Raw genomic sequence first — 24,516 nt, 5'->3', positions numbered from 1 at the left:
ACTGCTGCTGCTTTATACAGAGAGGATTTATGCAAGCTGTGAGTCAAAGTTTAGAATCACGAAAGAAAGCAGCGAGTAAAGAGAGTAGTTTTTAAAATATTGTGCCGTTTTTTTTATTTTTGTGTAAAAATCACACAGCTGCTAGTTGAATCTGCAGAGATACGGTACATCCATGCAGTTAAACATCTAGGGTTCCCACAGCCAAGAGAGAAGGAATTAAATAGAATATTCTTCCGCTGTTAGTCAGCAATTAATGCAAATTTACATATGAGTCCAAAAGTGAGTATCATATACAATATACAACACAGATCTGGGGGCGAATAGCATTCAAAATCCCATCAAAGACTTCATTACCGACTGATTGCTTCTGCCTGCCTGGATTGCCTTTTTTGGGTTAAAGGATGAGGAGGGAGGTGTTGTGCTAGCAAACAAATCAATCCCACTTGAATGTGTTTAACAGGGTTTTAAATGGTATTAGTTCCAGGTCTGGAAACAACATGCGCACGCGCACACCCACCCACCAAGTACAACATCGTCCTCAACAGCAGAAAAATAAAAGAAGGCAAACCTTGATACGACAGAAAAAAAAAAAAAAAGAGGTCAGTCAGCTGCTGTGGAAACCTGAATGCCAGTCAGGGAGAGTAAGGCTTCATAAGAAGATTGATGTTTCACCAAAACACAGGAACAAAACATAAGAAAAATTCACTGACCAAACAAAACAGGGCATTTTATGACACTGGCACAAAATGGAGGAAAAAAAAAAAGTGGTTCATTATTTTTTTCATCTTAAAGCATCTTTTTTTTTTTTTAAATACACATGAAAAGACAACATGCAGGTTAAAAGTAAGCAAAGAGAGACAATGAGGGACGGGGGGGGGGGGGGGGGGGGGGTCAGTTCAAAGTGCAGTTGGGTCATTCAGGTCTCCCATTCTGTTGACTGGTCTCCTATTAAGCTTCATCTACACCCACATCTTGCAGATTTCAGATGAAACTGCCCTGATGAAACACTGATCTGGAGTTTATTTCCCTCTGGAGCTGGGAGCAGGGGGAAGTGGACTGCATGTCAGTACCAAAAAAACCCAAAACAAAAGGCAAAATGAATTACAAACATACAGTAGATGATGTTCTGGAAGATCTACGATACAAAAACCAGAGTATACTGTTCACGCGGTTGCTACCATCATCGCACAAACACTTCAGTACAGTTGGTCTGTGAAGATGTATCGCCCATTCTTGCATAGTGCTGACTGCCAGATTAGAAAACTGCAAATTTACCTATTGTCAAAATTCAGCTCTACCTGCTGCATCAGTTTGGATCTGTGCACGTGTGTTTGCTGAAGAGAAATCGCAGGCAAACTTCTCCCCGATCAGCAACAAATGTATTCTTCATAAATGCCGCCTCCTGCAGTCAAGCAGCTGAAAAATCTTCAAACCCTTCACATGAATGTCTGTGTTGACTCATAAAGGTGAAGTTAAAGACTTTGGGGGGGCTGCAGCATTAAAAAGAAAGCTGAAATGTCGAGCCACAGCCAGGTTTGAAATGAAATTAAGAAAAATCTGTAAGGAGAGGGAAAAGAAAAGGTTGCATTTTTTTTTCTTCAAACACAGCCCGAGTGGAGGTGAAAGAGTGAAAGTTCAGTCATTTGGCATAAAGTTAAACCATTCAGTCACGACGATCCCAAAACACTAGAACATGTAGAAAAACCAGAAGACACGGCACTTTCACTCACTGCATCACGCCATCAACCACACAAATGTTTACATGTAGACTTGAAGGGGCAGTAAGAGAGAAGGGTGGGCTGAGTTCATGTCACAGGATGAGTCCAAAAAAAAAAAAAAAAAGCCTTCACCGTGTCGGTTTAGTCATTAAAGCCCCACACAAACACACACACACATACAAAAGGTCCTGTCTGGAGATAGCCCAGTATGCTTCACAAAGAAGGCAACGACACCAAACTCCATTAAAAAAAAAGAAGAAAAAATGATAAAAATAACACAGATTTATCGTTCCTTGCTTACTGACCGATGTAGATTTGTGCTGTAGACTTTCTTCTGTCTTCATATGTCCCACTGCAAGCCCATAAAATCTGTGTTCTTTGGATTATTTCACAATAGTGGACAGCCAGTGACATCCAGGCGCCACATGTTCAGCAGAACAGACCACTTACGAGGGTTGAAAAGGAAGAAATGCCTTCAGAGCACTACAGTAGTAGCACGGATCATAAAGTGAAAAGACATTAAGAGGAACAGTTTGACTTTTTTTAACCAGAAACTTATAAGTTTAAGCACATAGTGCTGTTTTGTACTTTTCAGTGTCCCTACAGATTTAACCCAACCTGTCAAGCTCATGATATTAATATCTGAAGATATTAGGTCTAATACCTTTACGGATCTTCTCAGTCCACTCTCACAAAGAAAGCAACACAAAAAAAAAAAAAAAAGCACATTTTCCCCAACTGGTTCACACTTTCTGTAAATTTGCCTGATTTTCAGCAGGAGTTTGGTGCAGCCAAGTCACACATACCGGTGCTAGCCTCCAGCAACACAAATGCACAAACAGTCACACATACATGACAAATACACTCTGCATTTCTTCTTCAGTCATTCAGAGAGTGAATTAATCAAGACACCAGCAGTTTTATCTTCAGACCGGACTCGGAGCTGGAGCGCTCCGTCTCTCAGTTTGCCGTCATCCTCCTCACCTTCACCTCTCTCGAGCAAAAAAGTGAAAAGTGCCAGTTTGTAAAATCCCCTCCTGTCGCCTCCTCCCACTGGTAAGACTGTGCTCTCAGGTCTGTCCGGTTTATGATTGAGCAGTGTGTGATTGAGCGTGACATTTTTAACGGAACACCCTGCGGCAGGTTGATGCCTCCAGGAAAAGCCGGGGTGATGGAAGGAAAAGGAGAGGAGGGACGGGGGAGTCACATCGAGGGCCACAGCCTTGATTCGGATGAACTACAGTAGAGTTGCTCTTCATATGTTGGTTAAAGATGGGAAAAAGGTCTGAGTTGCTCCAGCTGGACTTCTAGAGATATCCTCTCTTCGAGCAGGTCCTGGAGGAAGAAAACAGGTGTGAGTAAAGCAGGAGTTTTAAGGAGAACAAAGTCTATTTGCCTAAACTAGAAAACTTTGCTCATGTCTTCCATACCTTCAGCTGTTGCTGCAGTTCACTGTTAAGTCGTGCCAAAACTGTGTTTGTCTCCTTGTTTCTTCTAATTGAAGCCTGAATCGCCTTTTTGTCCTTTCCAACTGACCTGTAAACACAAAAATACACTTTTTCCAAAGTGCTGATAATCTCAACATCCTGCAAAGGGTCCTCTACCAAAACAAGTTTCCCCACCTGGGAATGGAGGGCTGAGTGGCCAGGACGGCGGCTATGACGTTTGATTTCTGTGGACCGTGCTGCTCGTCCTCCGGCCGCAACTCGTCTTCAGACTTTAACCTCCGACGTACAGGTTTGGGGGGAGGAGCCAGGGGCCCGGAGGAGCCTTTGGTCTGATAGGAAAACAAAGAGTTTACCTCGCTGTCACTGAATTACATCAGCTATTCGCAAGGAAGCAGCTTTCAGTTGTCTCTCCCTCAAAGTTAACAATCTTTCAGTGGAATATAAGATTGTGATGACATGCGTTCAGATCTCAGTGGCTATATGCCTGTAATTTAGGTTGTCTATTGTAGTGATTCTAACAACTCCAGGTGTAACAACTACACCTTATTTTGTAAAACACAAGTTCTTTAAAATTCTGTCAAAGGTAACTGCAGTCTGTCCACCATGTTGCTGGATGGTGGGAATTATGAGAGCACAACACACAGAAAGCTCTTATTAACAATAAGAAGGGTAATAAGGAGAAAAATTGATCACTTTCTTGTGTGAGGCAACCCACAGAAAACCACAGGTGACCTAGCTGTCATGCTAGGTCCAGAAGCCACAATCGGGCTGCCATTAAAAAACCACAGTCAAAAGAAGAAGGGATACAAGTGTGCCTTGAAATTTTCAATTACGATTTGATGATCCATACGCACACAAAAGATTTGAAAACCACCAGTCTCGATGAGTTTATAGTTTAAAGACATACAGAGTTGACTGTAGCTGAGGGTCTCTCATCTGCTTGGCCGTCGCTCTTAACTGTTCTTAAAGGGCCGGCACCCTCTGAAGGCTTGTCCCCCTGTAATATGGATTCTTATTAGACTTAGAATTTGGTTCCTTAATAATGAAAAGCAGAATATGCAATTAGAAGATTAAAGGACTCAAAAAGGTTTAATACTGCAGGCAGAAGTTACAGTTAAGATATTTCAGCTTTAAATTTTAACAGTCATCTTTAGCATCATAATTCATCACTGATCTCAATCTTGAACATTTACATTTATAGGCTGGAAGGTTTTCAATATGTGATTGGCTCTGAGACTTTGTAACAAAACTTACAAGAAGTCTAATATGTAATACTGGAAAACAATTCAGATAATACGGAAAAAATCTGTCAATACACATGTGGGTTTAAAAGATTTTATAACAAATGGAAGGACAACTAAAATTAAAAACCACTCAGGTTTTTTTGGGACTAATGAAGCAAAAGGAATAAATACTTAACAAATCAACAATAATAGTACAGAGATGGTGAAAAAAGCCAGACTGACAGATGAAATAATGCCTAAAGAAGCATTGTTCTAATTCTTAACCACGTCTCCCAGCACCAACCTACCGGTCCTGCCTCGATGTGTTTGTCCACCTCTGGCAAGCTTGAGGGCTGCTCAGAGGCAGCAAAGGCCTGAAATTGACTGAAGTCTGCAAAGTTGGGCTGCTGGGGAATCTGCTGTGGGGAGGTTGTGGTGAGCACCGCCCCGCCTCCTGGTATACTGCCTCCTGGTATACTCTCCGCCTCTACGCGATGCCCCGTGAGTGGTACTGATGTCTGGGGAGGGGGTGAAAGGGTGTTTGCGACGGCTTTTATAGCATCAAAATCAAAACTGTTGCTAATAACAGATGAAGCACAAATTATTATTATTTTTTCTTACTTGTGTGGGTAGCGGTCGAGGAGGCACAGCAGGAGGGTAAGCTATCGTAGAGGGCTGGGCCTGTCCTGTGGCAGACGTGGCTGCAAAGGTGCGATTCATGTCCAGAGATGAGGAGCGAGAGTGGGAGGCGTGGGGGCGGGGTGGAGGGGGAGGCGGAGCTACCACCTTCAGAGCCTCTGGGGACGTACCCGACTGAGACCTGAACACATTAACAGATTTATGCATAGAATGCAATGTTTTATATATGATACAATTTATCACAATTCAGGTTGAGACATGACAAGATGACCTACTGCTGTAGCAATAACAGTGTGAGGACGTTTAAAAACCACAAGGTCTCCTGTCAGTACTTGTCAGAAAAGAAAGAAGAAGAAGAAGAAAAAAAAACTAACCTTTGCCTGGTGATTGGCTCCTGGTCTGAGGTGAAAGAGTCTGAACTGCTGTAACCATCACCTTCATAGGGGGACCCAAAAACATGGGATTAACCCACTGAGCAATAAGACCAAACTAATCAGCTCATAACACAAATTATATAGGCATAACAACAAATTATGAGGCATTTACAAAACATTTAACTGACCCTAAAATATCTTTCACAAAATCATTTGACATTAAAAGCAGTAAATTAATTCATTTTGGCCAAGCTGTTGAAAATGATCTCGTTTCATCTTTAATTAAATTAAAGATACAGGTGTATTTTTTAATAGCATATAGAATAAAGCCATATAACAGAGAGGAACTAGCATTAGCTGCTACTAGCGTAATAGCAATTCAAACCTCTGGAATCTCAGCCTGAATTTGTAAAGGAAATATAAAGATGGACTGGTACTTATATAGCACCTTTCTACTCAGTTTGAGCACTCAAAAGTGCTTTCTACTAGTCTCATTCACCCAATCAGACACACATCTGTACATTGCTTTTTATCTGTGCACTTTCTAACACACACACACACACACACTGGGGACAACTTGGGGTTCAGTATTCAGTAGTATGCCCAAGGATATTTTGACATGTGGACTGGAGGAGCCAGTGATGAATCCACCAGAGTTTTCTTTTGTAATTAAAGAGGCTGTAATTTTGCTTCAAATGGCTTTACCTTAAAATATAAAATGGATTAAGATGACTAAACAAAATAAAGAAGTGAATCACGTATCTGATGTTGTTTTGGGAGCACCATGTTAAATCTCCCTGCCATGGTAGCACATCTGATACTCACCTACAGTGTTGGCGGCTACAAACTTCATGGAGGCAGGCAATTTGGCTTCTTCAGACAGTTCTGGAGGTTTAGCCAGCAGAGGACTGGTGGGATGGTTGTGGTCTAAATGTTTGGGGGGGAAGAATGGAGGAAAATGTTCAGTCTGCTATAAGCAGTGCTGATTAACTGTTAGCAATCCTGCTGTTAGTTTGGACCCAAAGTGCTTCAGTAGCAACCACAGAAACATGTTTACGAGTAAAAACTGCTGCGTGTGACGACTGAGGTTCTGTTTACTGATTTCAAATTGCGATCTTTAGGGTTGTTATTACCTTTCTTGAAGCGCAAACTCAGCAAAGCACACAGTAATCTGACTGTACTGTAACATCTGGATGTTTTCCCACCTGTTACAAACGGGTCTCTCAAGTCTTTTTTCTTTTAGATGTACCAAGAATACGCTGGCATGGTTTCTAATGTAATTAGGCCATATACTGTATCTGTTTCAATCATATTAAAGCTCCTTCGAGTTTTACTCAGAAGAACAGATTTGCCTGCTGCTGCACTCGTGTGTTGATTTCTCATTTATTCAACTGTAAGTCAGGATTTGGACAGTCAGGCCAGACAGTTTCTCACCGCTGGTCGTCCTCTTCAGCTCCATCTCCTGCATGTGAATCTTACTAGGCGTCATCCGGATGGGAACTGGGTGGACGATGGCCGTGTCCTGAAGAAAAGAGACACACAGAGGGTCAGACAGACAGGAAGAAGACGGCCACAGTGAAATATCAGAAATAACAGCTGGTGCATCAAACACTTAAAAAGTGAAGATGTGAATCGCTTTAGACTCCTGATACAAGTTGATTCTCACTTCTTGCTTAATGTGCAGGTGTTGTCACTTCAAGAGCATAAATGCAGATAAATTTTCATTCTTTTAACTTTTTTGTATACTATGACAGGTCACAGTAATAAAACTGTAAACTTGTTAAGGCAGGACATGTGGTTCTGGTCAGACGGGGTGAGCTGGTTTGCTGCTGATCCTGTGAGGAGGGAGGTTCAACATGAAAACCTGTGTTGCACCCTTTTAGGAAAACATTTTTGCTGACAGGCTCACTGAGTATCTCATCAAGCATTTTAAAATGAGAGGATTTAAAAGGATTTAAAACATATTTTCTGAATTAGTTTTTCAAGAAAAAAAAAAAGCCAATATGGTTATACCATTTTCAGACAAAAACTCATTTTTTTCACAAGTGATTTTCTCTTATTAGTGTGTTCTTCACAGTTGGACAGCAAAAATTTCAGGCACCAATCAGGATTTGGTGCATGGATGGTGGTGGTAGAGGATTTGGCAAAAAATGTCATTTGTGCAGTTTGGTTCTGGTGTTGATCCAGGGTTTTTCCAGCATATAAGAGATGTTGGCACATCTACATGCCTCTACAGTCCTGATGAAGCAATCAAAGTCAATGTCTGGGTGTGAAACGCTTATTAAATAAATATCATTGTCTATTCTGACTGTTTTAAATTCAATGGTTCATTCCTACTAATAAGGATTAAAAACAATGTAGGCCCATTTATGGGTCAAATTTGATGTCATGTTTTTTTTTCTCTGTCAGTTCAGAGTTGGAGTACATAAAAAAGGATGCAATAAAACAAAGATTGTTGAAGTCAATTTTGTCAATGGTGCAGAGCTATTTTGGAGGCACTTATTGAAAGAAAAAAAAAATCTGCCTCATGGACCCAAAAAAAACAAACAAAAAAAAAAATGTGGACTTGGACTGTTCAAAATTAAAAGCACAACAAAATTGTGAACAATTTTCAGTACTTACAGCACTGATCATGTGAGAAAAATACATCTTTTACAATCTGAAAATAAAGTAGTGACTGGTGGATGTGACTGTAGAAAAAAAAAAAGGTGATTCCAATAGAAACTAAGCCAGCCAAATCACATACACTTCCACTGCTGATGCACTTAATTGCACTTTAAAAGAACATCATGCAGACAGTGAGACAGAAAGAAACAGAGAGATCGAGAGAGAGAAAAGGAAAAGAGATCTGAAGAGGGTTAATGACTGTCCATTAATGGTGAAACCATGCACACTAAGTGATTGACTTACAGGGTCAGCTGGTGCAATGTTAGAGTCAAATTGGGTCAGAGTTTGTGAGCTGGAGGAGCGCTCGCTAAACGTCTCCCACTGCTGCAGGAGACAGACAGACAGTGAGAAAAAACACGTCAGTCAGTCAGCCAGTGCAGTGACATCACACATTTACATCATCAGTCTGAGCCTCTGCTGTGATGTGGCACCGGTCATTGCCACATGACACGGCGGGGGTTAAGAAAAAAAAAAAAAATAGACATTGCCAACTTTCATACACAATCTCAAGAAGTGAGAGAAGAGGTGCTGAATTATCAGAAAATATGCTCGATGGTGAGGAGGATGAAGTTGCACTCAAATTACAATGGATGGATAAAGACAGAGCTACCTCCCTTAATTAACCCTGAGCAATTAATTAAGATGAATGGAATGCAAACATAGTAAAAGCAAACAGCATAGAGTTTAGAGGATAAATTAATCATGTGATGTGTGCATGTTGGAACCTCATTGCTCTGGTTCATCTCTGGCCAGGCTTGGTTGAGTGAAGGCATAGAGGGAGACTTGCTGGGGGTCACCTCCACTGGTGACGCAGAGTATCCAACATCAGCAGCCGGCTCTGGGACTTCTGAACAAAAAAAATACACATAAATAAACTCCAAAATCCAATTATGACATTACTTTTGGTTGTGACTGTACATGAACTTCAGAGGATGGTTTGAGATAAAACATTTTTAGCATGTACTCAAAATGAAAACTATAACAACAAGCCATGCCTGATAAAGTCAAACTTCAAAGTGCAATAGTTTCTGCTTCTGAGTATTGCATAAATACATACGGAACAAATATTATTTCTGTGCCGTTATTCTGATATGTAGAAACAAGGTCAGCACTGAATTATAACACTTGATAAACATGTTTATTACGGCTATGAGCAAATGAGTGAATGTCACATTAAAAGGGCACCAGAATATGAAGCTCTATCATGGATAGTGCAGCCCAGCCCAAATCCGTTAACTACTTCCAAGATGCAGGTTTGCACAGCAGCACTGTTACCCCACAGGTTTGATGAGGTCTGAGGTTGGGGAAATTAACAGAAGGTGAAGCAGAGAGAGCGAGAGAGGCGAGCCTGTGCACCTGCTGAGTCATCGAGGTCAATCAGCTTTGGCATCAGGCTCTCGGGAAGCTTCTCCGGGAGGTCGTAGCCATTCTTCCTGGCCACAACCAGGTGGAAGGCAGCACAGAATTCATCCAGCGTCAGCGCTCCATCTTTATCAAAGTCTGACAGCTCCCTTTAAACACACATTAGACAGGTAGAATATCATATATGTCATTACAGCTGGCATTGAATCTGATCTGACTGGCTCATTTACATGCCACATTTAGTGCTTAGAGCAAACGATACTAGTCATAATGAATCCTGTCAAAACAAGTTGTGACAGCTGGCACTGCATGCTTCTTTGGAAATAATGGCATAAACAGGAACAGACAACATGCTCTATTAGCCACACAATTATCCACAAACACTTTACTCTGCAAAAATAATGGCAGCTTGGTTTGGAGTTCAACAAGGAAGTGGTGAAACAAATTTCTGCAGTAATTACATAATTGCAAACCGTCTCTGCTGATGTTGGACATTTCTTATTAAAAATTTGTAGCAGTTAGATTTAACGGCAGGCTGCACAGGCTGTCTGATCACTGGCACGACATTCTGACAAACTGAACAGCCAAGAAATGCATTCAGTTTCTTAGTGTGTTTTTTTTTTTTTAGAGAGTTAACTGCCACTCACTGCACTTCACTGGAAAAATTGAATAAAGCTTTTACTATGGTTTCATATCAAGTTTTATAACTATCAAATGAGGGAACTTTCAATAAAACAAAGCAAGAAAACAAAAAACAAAGCAGCACTGACTTATGACTTATCGTAGTTAATCTCTGTACTGTATATTTTGTAATATTGTATTATAGTTTTATACTTCTCTCTAATCTCTGTGCTGTATATTTTGTAATATTGTATTATAGTTTTTATACTTATTTGTTTTTATGTAAGCACGAAGTACCGCAGCAATTTCCTAATGTTGTGAACCTGTTCACCCATATGGCAATAAAACCTTCTGATTCTGATTCACTGGTGCAAAGATTGGGGCCATTCTGCCCTAACGTACATACAACTTATCAGCATGTTAAACCCTTAAATAAGATAAGAGATAAGATAAAACTTTAATGATCCCACGACGGGGAAATTTGCGCATTACAGCAGCTCAGTATAGAGAAAAATGAAAAGGATGAGTAAAAAACAAATGAACTAAAATAGAATAGAATAAAATAAAATAGAATAGAATAGAAAAAACTATACACATATACATAAGCACTATATACATAAAATATATATATCAATGTCAATACACACATGTACATATACACACACATCAAAACACTATATACAAATATCAAAACATTATATACATTTGTTATATAAATGTGACCATCAACTCCATCCAGGTGGCTAAAATGTGTATATGAGGTACTTAATCTCCCTTAAATAGACAAACAGAGCAGAGGCCATAAATAGAAAAAGAGCAGTGACTCACCAAATATGTGACAACTCTAAAATCGGTAGCTTTGATTTGGTGAAGAACTCTTTTGCTGCTGAACCTGAAATACACCGAAACCACAGTTTATTAATAACCCGTGTTTTTGTTTGGTTTTTTTTTCATGATAGCTTGTGTGTGTGTTTTCCTACCAGGTATGAAGCCAGTGAGGTCAGGCTGAATTGTTTTAAACTGGTTAATGTAATACTGCCTCTGCTCGTCTGTGATCTTCCACGGATCATCGTACGTGCTGGACTGTCGCTGGATCTCATTGGTCGTTGCAGCTGAGGCCACTGTTCTTATCGTTGTGCTGTCCTACGGGAACCCATATGGGACATTTACAGAAACATTTAAGAAAGGAAAGCATAATGATGCGCATAATTAAGTATTAAGAATAACACTTTAATCTATGCAAATCCAGTTTCTTCACCGTTTGCATGTACAGTGTGCGTCTCCCTGGCCGCTATTCAAATGTCATTCTAAGAAATCAAACCAGTAAAATACTACTACAGACTGAGAAACAACAATGTTGGCAGAATTTGGGGCTTAAAGCAGGACTGACTTTTTGTCTTATTAGCTCAGAACGACAAGAAGAAACTAAAAGCGGGCATTACGTGCACCTAAAATTAGACACTGTGTACAGAGGCCTTTGCCTGAGCAATGTCACAGAAGCTGCTCAGGTTTCAGTCTAGCAGCGCTTGCAGATAAAGCACCGATACAAGATGCTGGCTGACACTCAAGGCCTGAATGTGGTTACTGAGATATCTCGTGCTTTATGTTTGCAGTTTCTGATGGCTGCTTTTCTGAGGCTTATCACATTTTCCAGTTACAATACTGTGTGTGGTCATCCTGTAACTTACTGAACTGTGTCACCTTCTCTAGGTCTGTATGCTGAGAGTGTGCATGTGTCTCTCAACAATTTATCGTCTTATTTTGCTGTCCTCTTGTCACAGCGCCCATTTCTGCATTGTGAAGGGCTAATGATGGTAAAGATAAAATATATACAAAAATCTTGTGGGTATTTGAGCATTTTAATAATTCTGTCTTGACAATGACCTTACTTAAAGCATTCAATTAATTGCATCCAATTAATTCATATAAGGGGCAAAGAAATTCATGGGTTTAAAACTAGATGTTCAAAACAATATTATCACTAATTATATTGCTTCTTCATATGTGTATAATGTCAAAGGAATAATTTATTGGTAACAAAGTTGTGTACTTGGATGGAGGTTCTGAAAGTAAAGATCCCATAGGGATTTTGACCATTAGCCATAATATTGTAAGCGTCCAAAGCAGACCTAACACGAGCTACAACACTGTGAATGACTGGAATGTGCTCCAGCTATCAGCTTTGTTTTAACAAAGTCTCTTTTATTTGCGATGTTGCAGAAAATAACTACTCTACCCAGAATCCTAAATTGAAACAGCGACAACTCTGATTGGTTGAGATCTCTGTTACCATGGAAATGTTTAAACCCTTGAATGTCAGGTCGCTTAGTGAGCAGAAAACTTCAGAAACAGAGTGGCGACTGCAGTCAGGAACAATTCACTGTAACATATAGATAACTAGGGTATAAATTAACACACACACCGAACTGTATGAAAAGCTACACTACTATTCAACACCACAATAATGAAAATAAAAAGGATTCAATTTGAGAAGGTTGGAAGCCTTTTTGTGTGGAACCTGGGGTTTGCAGTGGGTTAAGGGTTGAGTAGTTCCTTCACTGTAAAAGTAATTATGTATACAGTCCTGTAGCTTTGCCTCGTTTTTTTATTTTCCTTCATAATTTTTTTTTTAATCCATCATCTTTTTATAGTCATGATTCACCTCATAGCAGGTTGGTTTGGTTCAAGGCTTAAAAATCTTAATATAAAGTTTATGTGAAATGTCAGTGGAGAGAATAAATGGAAAATTCACTTCTGTAACCAGAGCCCTTAAATAAAAGTGGGCGGTCACTGTGCTGTGAAAAAAGAACACTTTCACAGGACTATATGATGTCCTGTGAAATCTGAACAAACCACAAGACTTCTGGAACAATGACAGCTGAAGCTTGGCCTAAACTGGGTCACGCAACAGGACAATGATCCCAGTTACACCAGCAAATTTATAACAGAAAGGCTGAACAAGAAAAGAGGGTGTTGCAATGGCCCAGTCTAAGTCCAGACCTCAATATGACTGAAACCCTGCAGTGGGACCTTAAGAGAGGCTGAGCAAACGAAGGCCTGCAAACCTGATAGAGACCGATAGCTTCCTTGTTTAGTGAAGCTAGCTGAAACAGTTGAACAAACACCACTGTACCTGGACTGACGAGGGGTGCATTGCCGGGAGCGTGCTGGATGGCGGGGTGTCTGCTGTAAAACTGACCCAGCTCTCCTGACCTGGAAGAGGAGGCGAGTGGGACACCCACATGCCATCACCGGTCACTGGACCTGAAAGGAGGAGGACAGGAAAATGTGTTTTAAAATTTAATATTATTCAAAAGTTTTGTTTTCATACATTTTTTTGTGCTGACAAGCAGAAGTACATCGGCCCCCTAATGACAAACTGCACCAAGTGCCTTTCTTAGCAAACATCATTAACAGCATGTAGGTGCTGCGAACAACAGGAAGTGGCACAAACGACAAGTTTATCACGTCAGTCACAGTTAAAAGCAACTTGTACTCCACATCTGTCACTTCTGTTCACCATTACAGACGTTATGGTTATCATCTGCTGCTCATTACAAGTGAAACCCTCTTAATCTCCTATAGGAAATGATTTGTTTTGATAAAACTCTCTCCTAAAAGAAGCCACTATCACTCAAATTGTGGCGATTTTCTTTTGTTTTCAATTAGGTCCTGCTGATCATCTTCTTAGATAATCATTTAGTCTATAATATGTCTGAAAACAGTCTAAAATGTCTCACGATGACGTCTTCAGATGTTTCCTTTTGCCTAATCAATTAAATCTGAAAATCATAATATATACAGTTTAATTTTTTTTAACCAAAACAAGCAAAAAACAAATAAATAATAATCTCTCATTAGGAAAAAAAAAATCTAACTTTTTAATTCTAGCTTCTTTTTTTTCCCCCACAGCAAATTAATTTGCACTCAAACTAATGGTTGCAGCTCTAATTTAAAAGAAAGATGCAAAAACATCACATAAATTATAACAGTGTGAACAGAATTATTGATATTAAAGGGGACCAACAAGGATATTCCTTAATTCCCTGTCATATATACAGTATATTGTTACAGTGATGAATGCTCAAACATGGCCAAAGTTGCAAATAATGAGGTTGATATGGTATATGTGCAAGTACTGAGTTTTACACAACTTTTTTTTTCTACTCTTGGCTCTGTATGATGTCAATGACTGGGAATATCCCTAATTTGGTCATTATATCTAAGGTTGCTGGCTGTTGCCAGGTTAAATCAGTGCAAAGAAGGTGCTGCACTAAAAGTCTCCTTGTGATTGCTTTGATCTTTAGCAGAATGCCACAGTCACCTGTAGTTTGCAGGGAAGATGACGACTGGTCTGCAAACACTCGCCATTTATTCTCTGAGCTGTAGTGAAACTTGAGAAAGTGAGCCACAAACCGGAAATGGGGAATTTTGTCTTCAAAGTAAATGATGTGCCTTACCACAGCGACCGACACATTTCAAAAGGTGGAACTTTTACTTTGTAGGGGAATGTTCACCATTTCCAGTTTGTGGTCTGTGGTTGCCACATGGTCACAGACAGAAGCCCCACTGACCTGTTTGTGGTTCTCTGAACTGCGTCCACACCGCCCCACTTGCTGCCACCACTGGTTGTCTTTCTGCGTTTCCTCCACTGTGTTGCCGCTTGTGTTTCCTCCAGGAGTGAGGCGAGGTGGGGGGAGACTGGTGAGGGGAGACCACCGGGGACGTTGGTTCAGGCTGGTAACGTAAAAAAACATTCAAACACATGAAATAAACAAGAAATTAAAGACATTTAGTATACATATGAGGAATCAGCAAACTTTAATATGATCTTGCTCAGAAGAAAAAAAAATGCTAATTCAAACAGTTCAGTGTTATAGGCGTTAACCTTCAGATTCTATCTCATACACTACAAGCCTTCAGTCTTCAACACGCCACATCCAAACCAAGTAACAGCTGATAAATACTACATCAAATGCTTCTTATCTGCATCAGCACAGATAAGGCTCCAGAAGCTAGTGAATGAGCATTTCGCAACAGATGCAAAAAGATACAACTTCAGGAAGACATCTAAATAACTGACACACATGTCAACACACTGTGAAGAAAAGTCAGCAGCAGAAAACTTCAGAAAGCAATTTAAACTACAAGTAATCAAACATCAAAGTCCTTCTAGTGGCAAGTCTTTCCACTCTGGGCATTTATTTGCAGTGTTACTTTGAAGAAATATATCTATATTAACTTTAATTTCAATGAGTTATTGAAACATAAAAGCAACACAGAGATTCACCACTCAACTCTTGTAAAGATCATTTAAAAATGTCACGACTGTTCCCCAAACTAAGGTTTAGCAAAGCTTCTTCCTTGGAATGTATACTTCTGTCACTTTTTAGCTGCTGTGAAATTCTAACCCTAGTGTCATGTCTCTCTCTTACAATGTCTCTGTCATACATGCACAGGAAAAGCACAGGAAACACAGCAGTGCTCCAGCAGCTTATCTCTATGTAACCACTGGGTTCAGCTGCTCAAAAAAATATTAACACTGATTCTTCATTTTCCACATAAAAATGTATATTTTAGTTCAGCACATGACACACTGACTTGTTATCCTGTTATCATGCATATGCTACTACAAACCTGTGATTCTATGGTAGGTGCCAGGGGCTGGATGACCTCGTGGACAGGAAGTGAAGTGGATGAGGGATGTCCTTTCTTGTTTTGGTGACCCCTGCCTGGTGGCCTGGGTATTACTGCAGTACCAGAAGCTGGGTACAATCCCTGGCTGTCTGGATCCTGGTACAGTGCAGCATGTCTTGCTTCTGCCTCATTCTTCCCCACCACAAACCTCGGCAGCGGCAGATCCTTGACTGGCGAGACAGAAAATAAATTTGGTTTCATTCTGTGTTCAACAGCTGACGCAATGAACTCAACTGGGTGACCAAATCAAACTGTTTATAGGGTTTGTAAAGAGAGTGACTGCTATAAAATGGGAACAGTAGTACAGCTTTCAAAAAGAGCTGCTTCCTCAAATAGAAAATGAAGCACGCTGGCACAGTAAACTCTTGTCAACTCTTAACTTTTGATGCTGCACCACTGAAAATATCTACTTTAGTCCTGGTCTGAACACCTTTATTTTTTTTTAAAGATCAGTGTTAAACAAGGAACACAATTGATGACAGCATGCTTCCACCAAGGCTGAAAATTCCCACTACACTTTAGTTTGTGATATTTTCTTGAGAACATCAATGTGACACATGCCATTTTCTTTTGTTTGCACCATCTCGCAATGATAAAGAAAAAAAAATCCTAGATCCAGATTGAGTTAAAAATCAAGATCAAGATATCCAAATTAGCTGATCCTGGCTGCATATGACCCACTACGGTTTCGGTGACTCAACAACAAATGAATTAGTTAATAGAAAGAAAATGATCTGGATCTTTCATATCTTTTTTTATTATTATTTTCAGAAAAAGAATCAGCTTTACAAAGCAAGAAATCTCCTTAAAACCTACTTACAATATCCTCTTATACTTGAAAGTTGATTAAAAGACTGGTTAAATGAATTCTTTCAACAAAGGATCATTATGTGAAAGGGTCTGTCTTGTAGTAAGCACAGACACCAGACCCCCCCCCCCCCCCCCCTTTTTTTTTCTTCTGAACACACAGATTATTACCCCAAAAGCCTCAGCTCCAGAAATAACTTTCTATTTAATATTTTGGAATAACTGTGCTGACTCCAACCTTTCTGAAAACACAGAGTAAACTAAACATTTTTACCAAATCCTATAATTAACTGTCTACTTCTCAGACAGCACCAACTTTTCAAAAAGAGAGTTGAGAGTGAGATTTCCAAAGACCAAAAATCCCTAAGTCTTCTATTAGGAGGAAGTGAACCATTTGCTTACTTATATTTTCATCAAATTATGAAATCAATTTTGCAACATATTCAGGCCAAACGAGTCATGTTGTGTAGAGGATGACCGTGACAACGTCCTCTGTGTTTTTGTTTTGTTGAGCGAGGTTGCACCAAAGACAAAAAAAAAGTGTAATTTTGCGGTCAAACCCTCCAGGGCTTAGACTACAAATGTTTGTTTAAGATAAATAGGGAAGTCATTGAAACAGCTCATACCATCTCACTCATCCAGTAACACAAATACTAAGATAACAGTGCAGAATGGCCAATCCTGTTCCACATAATCAGTAACTTGATGCGATTCTGCCCCATCAACTGATCAAGATGAGCTGTTTTTCATTTGTTTCCTGTCAGCATTTGAAAGCATTCAAAAGGTTTAACCAAAAGCCTTTTCATATAATGGTTTTTACAGCTTACTTTTGATGTACCAGTATTTCTTTTTCCCAGATCTAGGAACACAAAGTTATGAGGCACCCCATGTGTCAAACATCAAGAGTATAATTTACTAAGTCGCTCTTAGTAAATGATTTAATAATTGTTCAATGTATTGATTTATTCTGCCTAACAGAAACTTGGTTACAGCAGGATGAATATGTTAGTTTAAATGAATCAACGCTTCCGAGTCACACTAACAGAATCCCTGAAGGACAGATCGAGGAGGAGTAGCAGCGATATTTCCCTCCAGCTTATTAATCAACAAAAGACCCAGGCAGAGTTCAATTCTTTTGAAAGCCTGACTCATTGCCTTGTACACCCTAAGTGGAAAAAGAAAAAGAAAATATATATATATATATTTTATTTGTTACTATTGTCCATCTGGACCTTGCTCAGAGCTTCTATATAATTTCTCAGACTTTTTATCTGATTTAGTGCTTAGTTCAGATAAAATATAGTGGGTGATTTTAATATCCAAGTAGATGCTGAAAATGAGCCTCACACACAGCACACACAGAACACACAACAGTGGGGAATAAATTTCATTACAGTAGTTGTCTTTCTGAAAGTGCTATAATGAAGTTTAAGGATATAACTCTTCCACTGTTATCTTCAATGCCATGTGCCAACACACTGAGATATAAAAGATAATCATAACCATCTCTTCATTACATACAGCTACTTTCAATACTACCGACATTTATTTACATGCTTTCTCTCTGATTGAGCTTTCTGAGTTTAATAGTTACTTCCTCCAAGCCATCAACATTTTTATTAGATCCCATTCCTAAAAGATTGCTCAAAGAAGTCCTACCATTAAATATGATCAACCTATCTCTATGAATGGGCTACATAACACAGGCCTTTAAGATGGCAGTAATTAAACCATTACTTAAAAAGTCATCACTTGACCCTACTGCCTTAGCTAATTATAGGCCCATCTCCAACCTTCCTTTTATTTCAAAAATTCTTGAAAGAGTCGTCGTAAAACAGCGAACTACAGCAGTATTAGTAGAAGGCATAGCATACATTTCCATTGCAATGCAGATGATATCCAGCTTTATCTATCCATGAAGCCACCATGACACACACACCAATTGGTTAAACTGCAGGAACATTTTAAAGACAAAGGCCTGGATGAGGAATTGTACTCAGCCAAACAAATCTTAGAAACACTGTGTCTAACCCAATACTTAGTTTGGATGGCATTACTTTGGCCTCCAATAATACTGTGAGAAATCTTGGAGTCATCTATGACCAGGATATGTCCTTCAATGCACATATTAAATAAATATGTAGGACTGCTTTCTTGCATTTTGTGCAATCTCTCTAAAATTAGAAACACGCTGTCTCATAGTTATGGGGAAAAACTATTTTATTATGCATTTATTATTATTCTCTTCTTTGGCTCCGTTAAATCCAGAATCAAATTTAAAATCCTTCTTCTCACATACAAGGTCTTGAATAATCAGGCCCCATTTCATCATAAAGTCCTCATAGTACCATATCACCCCAACAGAGCACTTTGCTCTCAGACTGCTGGCTTACTTGTGGTTCCTAGGGTAAAAGGAGAATGGGAGACAGAGCCTTCATCTTTTAGGCCTCTCTTCTGTGAAACCAGCTCCCAGTTTGGATTTGGGGAAACAGACACACCCTCTCTATTTTTAAGATTAGGCTTAAAACTTTCCTTTTTAATAAATCTTATAGTTAGGGCTGGATCAAGTGACCGTGAACCCTCCCTTAGTTGCGCTGCAATAGGCCTAGGCTGTTGCATGATGTTTCTTCTTCACTCACCTCTATTGTAGGTTCTTTACCTTACAAATTAAAGCACCTTGAGGCAACTATTGTTGTGACTTTGAATTGAATTGAACTGAATTTGCTTGTGCAAAGGCTGAAAAGTCCCTGAATCCTTCTGGGTGTCTGCATCTGTTTGATATTTTTTCTTAACATAAAGAAGATGCTACCTAATTTTTTCCATTTTAATTTGATAACCATTTTGAGAGGGAGGCAGGCATAACAGTCAAGATGCAAGAAGTAGAGGCAGTTAGAGCGTGTGAGTGAATGAGTTTAAATACCTGGGGTCAAACATCCAAAGCAACAGAATGTACACGCGAGGTGAAGAAGAGAGCGTAGGCAGGGTGGAGTGTCAGAAGTGATTTGTGACAGAAGAATAGCTGCAAGGGTGAAAGGGAGGGTTTACAAGATGGTAGTGAGACCTGTTATGATGGAGGTGGAGCAGGAGGTGGTAGAGTTTTTCCTTGGGAGTGAGCAGGATGGACAGGATTAGAAATGAGTATATCAGAGGGACAGCTCAGGTTGAATTTGGAGACCAAGCTAGAGAGGATAGGTTGAGATGGCTTAAACATGTGCAGAGGAGGATGGAGCTGTCAGGCAGGAAGAAACGAGGAAAACCACAGAGGAGTATCGTGGATTTAGTGAAGATATAACACAAAATGTCCAACTTTGCTCTCTCTCACAACATAAAGCATCCTTCAAAACGCTCTTTGATCCAAATCTGGATTGACTCTGAAAGTTAATCACTTCTAAAATGGACCAAGCCTCATCCCTGGTTTAAAAAACAAAACAAAACAAAAAGAAAACCAAACAAAAAAACACAAGGAGATGCTTATGTGGAAATCTTAAAATAAACTGCGTACTTAATAGAAATACCACGTGGATGAAGTTTTGAGATACATTTTTGTCCTGTCCAAATGACTCCTTTAAGATTTTCATACATAAATGGTAACTTTAAGTGTATTTCATAGATGATAAAGATACCACTTACCACTAAACATCTTCCTAAATGAAACTCTAAATTCATTAAGCTGTCATTTCTAAACTGAAACACTTTAACCAGCCTGAGAACAACAGTCATCTGTACCCAATGTCTTAAGGTACTTCAGGGAGAACCGAGAGCACTGTTGTGCAATGGTATTGTTTGGAAACACAATGACTCACTTCAATTTATGGACTCACCCGAGTTGAGGCTCTCCACCCTCAGAGGCAGCCCGGACTGGGCGATGGCGATGAGCTTCAGAGCAATGTAGAACTGGCTCCGTCCAAAGTGACCCAGCCGAGTGGCTCCGCATAGCTCTGTGATCTAACCCACACACACAAGGACAAGGAAAACAGTTAACAACATTGTATTCATCTGAAAGAGCTGCTTTTACCTCTTAGCAAATATTCAAATAATAAACAGGAGAATAAACAACACCTATCATTTAGGGTCTTATTAAATTATCTGATAAACTGTTTCCTTAACAGTGCATGGACATTGTGCTTTAAATCACAAATATGGACACAAACAATGGTTTCATTTGCAGATGTCCAGTGGGTCTTACCAGTAAAAAGCCTGATTATCACATACTTTGTTGCTTTTTACATGGCAATGAACCGGCTTTCTACACACAAAAGATAGAGCAGTCACACAAATAAAAGAAACATACGCCCAGCTGAAACCTGTGGATTAGTACCACTGCTGGGAGTTCATAACATTAAGATAACTCATCAAGAGGAAGTCCTTCAGTGCGATGAGGCACTCAATCAAAAACCCACCACAGCTGACCGATCCCTTTCTCGCTGACGAGGGATTTTATCCCAGTATGAGTGGATACAAAGCAGCAGTGACTGTTCTCAGCCTGTTACAACATGACACTAGTAGTTTGTGTCTCACGGGCCAATGCAGAGCTCAGTGTAGATTTTGAAAGTGGCAGGATTACCACGCTGCTTAATTCCCCCCACCCCCTGACCTTGAAAAGGATGCTGACTCATAAACTGCAACTATTGGCCCTGCTGAGCGATCTGGAGTCACAAGAATGGGCTGCTGCAGTTTAACTGGCTATTCATGACTCTCAGTTGAGTGTGAAGGGACACTCTAGAGCGGATCACTGCAAACTGACCGAGAATCCAATATATATTTGAGGATTAACACACAAAGTCTTCACTTTTATGGCTCACACAGGCGTGTAGGCATGGGCATTTCCACCAAGTCAGCCAGTAAAGAACAAAAAGGCAGATGTTGATGGAGGGAGAAGACAGGAAAGAGTGGGCAGCAAGAGCAATGATCATTATTTACAGCGTTAGATACACAGTTCAACACATACCCACAGAAAGGTAACTGGATAAAAGGCGTACCATATGTATATGTATGTATGTATATATATATTATATGTATAAGGTGTCAGCTAGAGGCAAACAAACAAACAAAAAAAATGAACTATGTGAGTTGAGTGCCTACTCTCTTTGGCTAAGGCTAACATTAGCCAGAAGAAGGTGTGTCTCTCTTGCTGCGCAGCTCTGCTAAGCACCCGGGCTAACTAACCACAGCTACACTGGCTGACAGGTCAGCTCTGACAGCCCGCCTGCCAAGTTTTGCCAAATATCCCCCCAACAGCGCTGGGTTTTGTGGCCAGCTTCACAGTCTGACTGATATCACGGTTGCGCTAGCTTACCTGCAGGACAACTTCGCTGGGTAGCTGGGCCGCCCGGAAAAGGTCAAGAACTCTCCCGTTGGAAGCCACTTTTTTGGTGTTGTCCGTGTCGCAGTAAACGAACAAATCCGAGTAATATTTCTGCTCGACATCACTCAGCGTTAGACTTTCCATCGTAGTACCAATTGAGCCTGAAAACCAGACAAGTTGGCTGTTGATTAGCCCTTAGCCAATGGCTGGGGCAGGATCCAAAAAATGGGCGAGACTTCAGGTTCCCAACTTAGCTAAGCCGAGCTAACGTTGAGGTTAGCTGTTGTAATGATGTTCCCAACGCGCCTTATCCCAATCTCTGTAAACGTCCCTAATACTGTGTACCGAGCAGGAGCGCGATCCCGACTCGAAGATTCAAATAAAGGCTGCTTTCACACAGTTAATAACTTGTTGGGCCAGCCAAGCCAAGTAGTAGCCAACAGCTGGCTAGTAGTGCAGCGGGCTAACAGCTACCTTGAATCAAAGTCAGTGCCACTAACGTTAGGCTAACTAGCAAAGTGCGTCCACCTCCTCGACCCGGACATCTACCGCCGTGATCTCACGTTACAGCACTTCTTCTCCCTGTAATCCGTTACGGGAGGGTGTTTCTGCCTTACACTAGAAACACATTCCTCTGCGGGGCCGTCAGAAGTAAAGTTTCAGGGTCTCTTGGTTCCTTCCTCTAATGATCATAGCCGCCATTCCTGCCACCAGCGTCAAGTCACTCGGAGTAAAGAGGGGACTTCCGGTACGACTCTTCAAATTAAAATACTCATCGAGTACCAATCCTCACCTATTCACTCAGAAGCATCTAGTTACCTATATCTTCTAAAATAAAATATATTTTATTGCTCTAGGAGTGAACTACATGTAATTAAACGCTTGACTACTTTTGCAATCACTTGCTGGCAGTTCAACTATTGTCATATTTGCATAGTGATTCAAGTTAAATTATTGTTTTGCAATGAAAGCGCAAAAACTTTTGGGCCTTAAAAAGAAGATAATTTTATTTTTTATGCCACAATTGCCACTGCAATTGAACTTCTTTTGATGAACCAGTTACAATGATGAGAAAAGGTATTTGTCCCCTTCCTGATTTCTTTTGTCACGTTTCAGGTCATCAAACCAATTTTAATATTAGACAAAGATAACCCGAGTAAAGATACAATGAAGTTTTTAAATAATGATTTCATTTATTAAGAGGAAAAGCTATCCAAACGACCCATCATCAACTTTATTTTATTTATTTATTTATTTTCATCCAGGAGGTCACAAAAGAACCCAGAACAACATCTAAAGAACTGCAGGCCTCACTTTCCTCAGTTAAGGTCAGAGTTCATGATTCAATAATAAGAAAGACTGGGCAAAAATGTCATCTATGGGAGAATTCCAAGTAGAAAATCACTGCTGACCAAAAAGAACACAAAGACTGGTCTCATATTTGCCACAAATCATCTTGATGATCTCCAAGACTTTAGGGTAAATATTCTGTGGACTGATGAGACAAAGATTGAACTAACAAAGGTTTGAGTCTAGAATCTAGAAAAAAACTAACACAGCATTTAAAAAATCAACAGTAAAACATGGTGGTGGAAGTGGGATGGTCTGGGGCTGCTTTGCTGCTTCAGGACCTGGATGACTTGCTGTAATTGATAGAACCAGAAAATCCGGAAAGAGAATTCTGGCCATCAGTTCGTACCCTGAAGCTCAAGCACATTAAAAAAAAAAAAAAAAACATTTAATTTAGTAGTTCTCTGCCTAAGTCCAATGTCAGGTGAGAGTATTTTAAAGAAAGAAAAAGAGAAAATCTGGCCGTATGATCCATCCACGTCTGTTCAGATCTTCCACTGAATGTTTCATTTTAAATGCTGAATAAATAAGCTATCTAAATGTCAAGTTCATTTGTCACTGGCGTCAAAACTCCGAAACATTTAAAAAAATCAATGAACTGGAAGAAAAACACAAAGTTTTATTTTATTCTGAAGGCAAACTGTTTAGATTTCCGGTCACATCACAGGTTTCTTATGAGCTAACTTGACACGTCGCGACGTCCGAGTCAGCGCGAGCCTGCTTGGCCTGCAGGGTCCCGGATGAGTGATTTCAAAGTAAAAGCCGCACTCGTGGTTTATAATTGAATAGAATAATAGAGACGCGACTCTTTAGGGCGCTGTAGTGGGCATACAGATATTAGAGTATAACCACAGACATTATTTTCATAAATAGGTCACTCATTGTTGTCTTTTTATGCCTAATAATCTGACAATAAATTCGAATGATTAGTAGTATAGCCACATATATTGTTTTCACTCATAAAAACAACGCAGTGCATCGTTTCCTTGAAGCCTTTAAAAAAATCTATTAATTCAGTCTATGGCCTGGAGGTATAACAGTCTGGGTTAGTTTTTGTTTGTTTGTTTGTTTGTTCTTTAATTCAAACATTTTCAGCTCTGTTCCTCCCGTGCAGTGGCCATTAAAAATAAAATAAAATAATGGTAATTAAACTGCATTTTGACACAAAGAACCTCTTCAGTATCTCAAGTTTTTCTTTTATTTTAGAGTTCTAAAGCTTTTTGAATCGCTGGATAATGTTTTTTTTAAAAACTTGCAGAATCGAGCCGCCAAACACAACTTTCATTCCTTTGCCCGGTGAGCCAT

The 24,516-nt window shown here is 39.9% G+C and overlaps 1 protein-coding gene across 1 annotated transcript; it reads right to left on the bottom strand.

Moving 5' to 3' along the window:
• Positions 1 to 876: 876 nt before the first annotated feature.
• Positions 877 to 22,587, bottom strand: reps1 (RALBP1 associated Eps domain containing 1). Its single transcript, XM_030721676.1, has 19 exons — positions 21,853 to 22,587; positions 20,378 to 20,501; positions 15,690 to 15,919; positions 14,627 to 14,789; positions 13,186 to 13,316; positions 11,033 to 11,195; positions 10,881 to 10,944; positions 9,426 to 9,580; positions 8,795 to 8,916; positions 8,313 to 8,393; positions 6,837 to 6,924; positions 6,228 to 6,329; positions 5,403 to 5,463; positions 5,011 to 5,209; positions 4,698 to 4,907; positions 4,074 to 4,163; positions 3,341 to 3,495; positions 3,149 to 3,254; positions 877 to 3,053 (listed from the first exon to the last, which is right to left on the bottom strand). Exons 1-19 carry the CDS (start codon positions 22,003 to 22,005, stop codon positions 2,985 to 2,987), a joined length of 2,466 nt encoding a protein of 821 aa, XP_030577536.1. The 5' UTR covers positions 22,006 to 22,587; the 3' UTR covers positions 877 to 2,984.
• Between the last annotated feature and the right edge of the window lie 1,929 nt (positions 22,588 to 24,516).

The sequence above is a fragment of the Archocentrus centrarchus genome, chromosome 24, assembly GCF_007364275.1.
Source record: "Archocentrus centrarchus isolate MPI-CPG fArcCen1 chromosome 24, fArcCen1, whole genome shotgun sequence".
Classification (NCBI taxonomy): Eukaryota; Metazoa; Chordata; class Actinopteri; order Cichliformes; family Cichlidae; genus Archocentrus; species Archocentrus centrarchus.
Note: the sequence above shows the minus strand (reverse complement) of the source record. Positions and strands in the feature narration are given on the sequence as shown.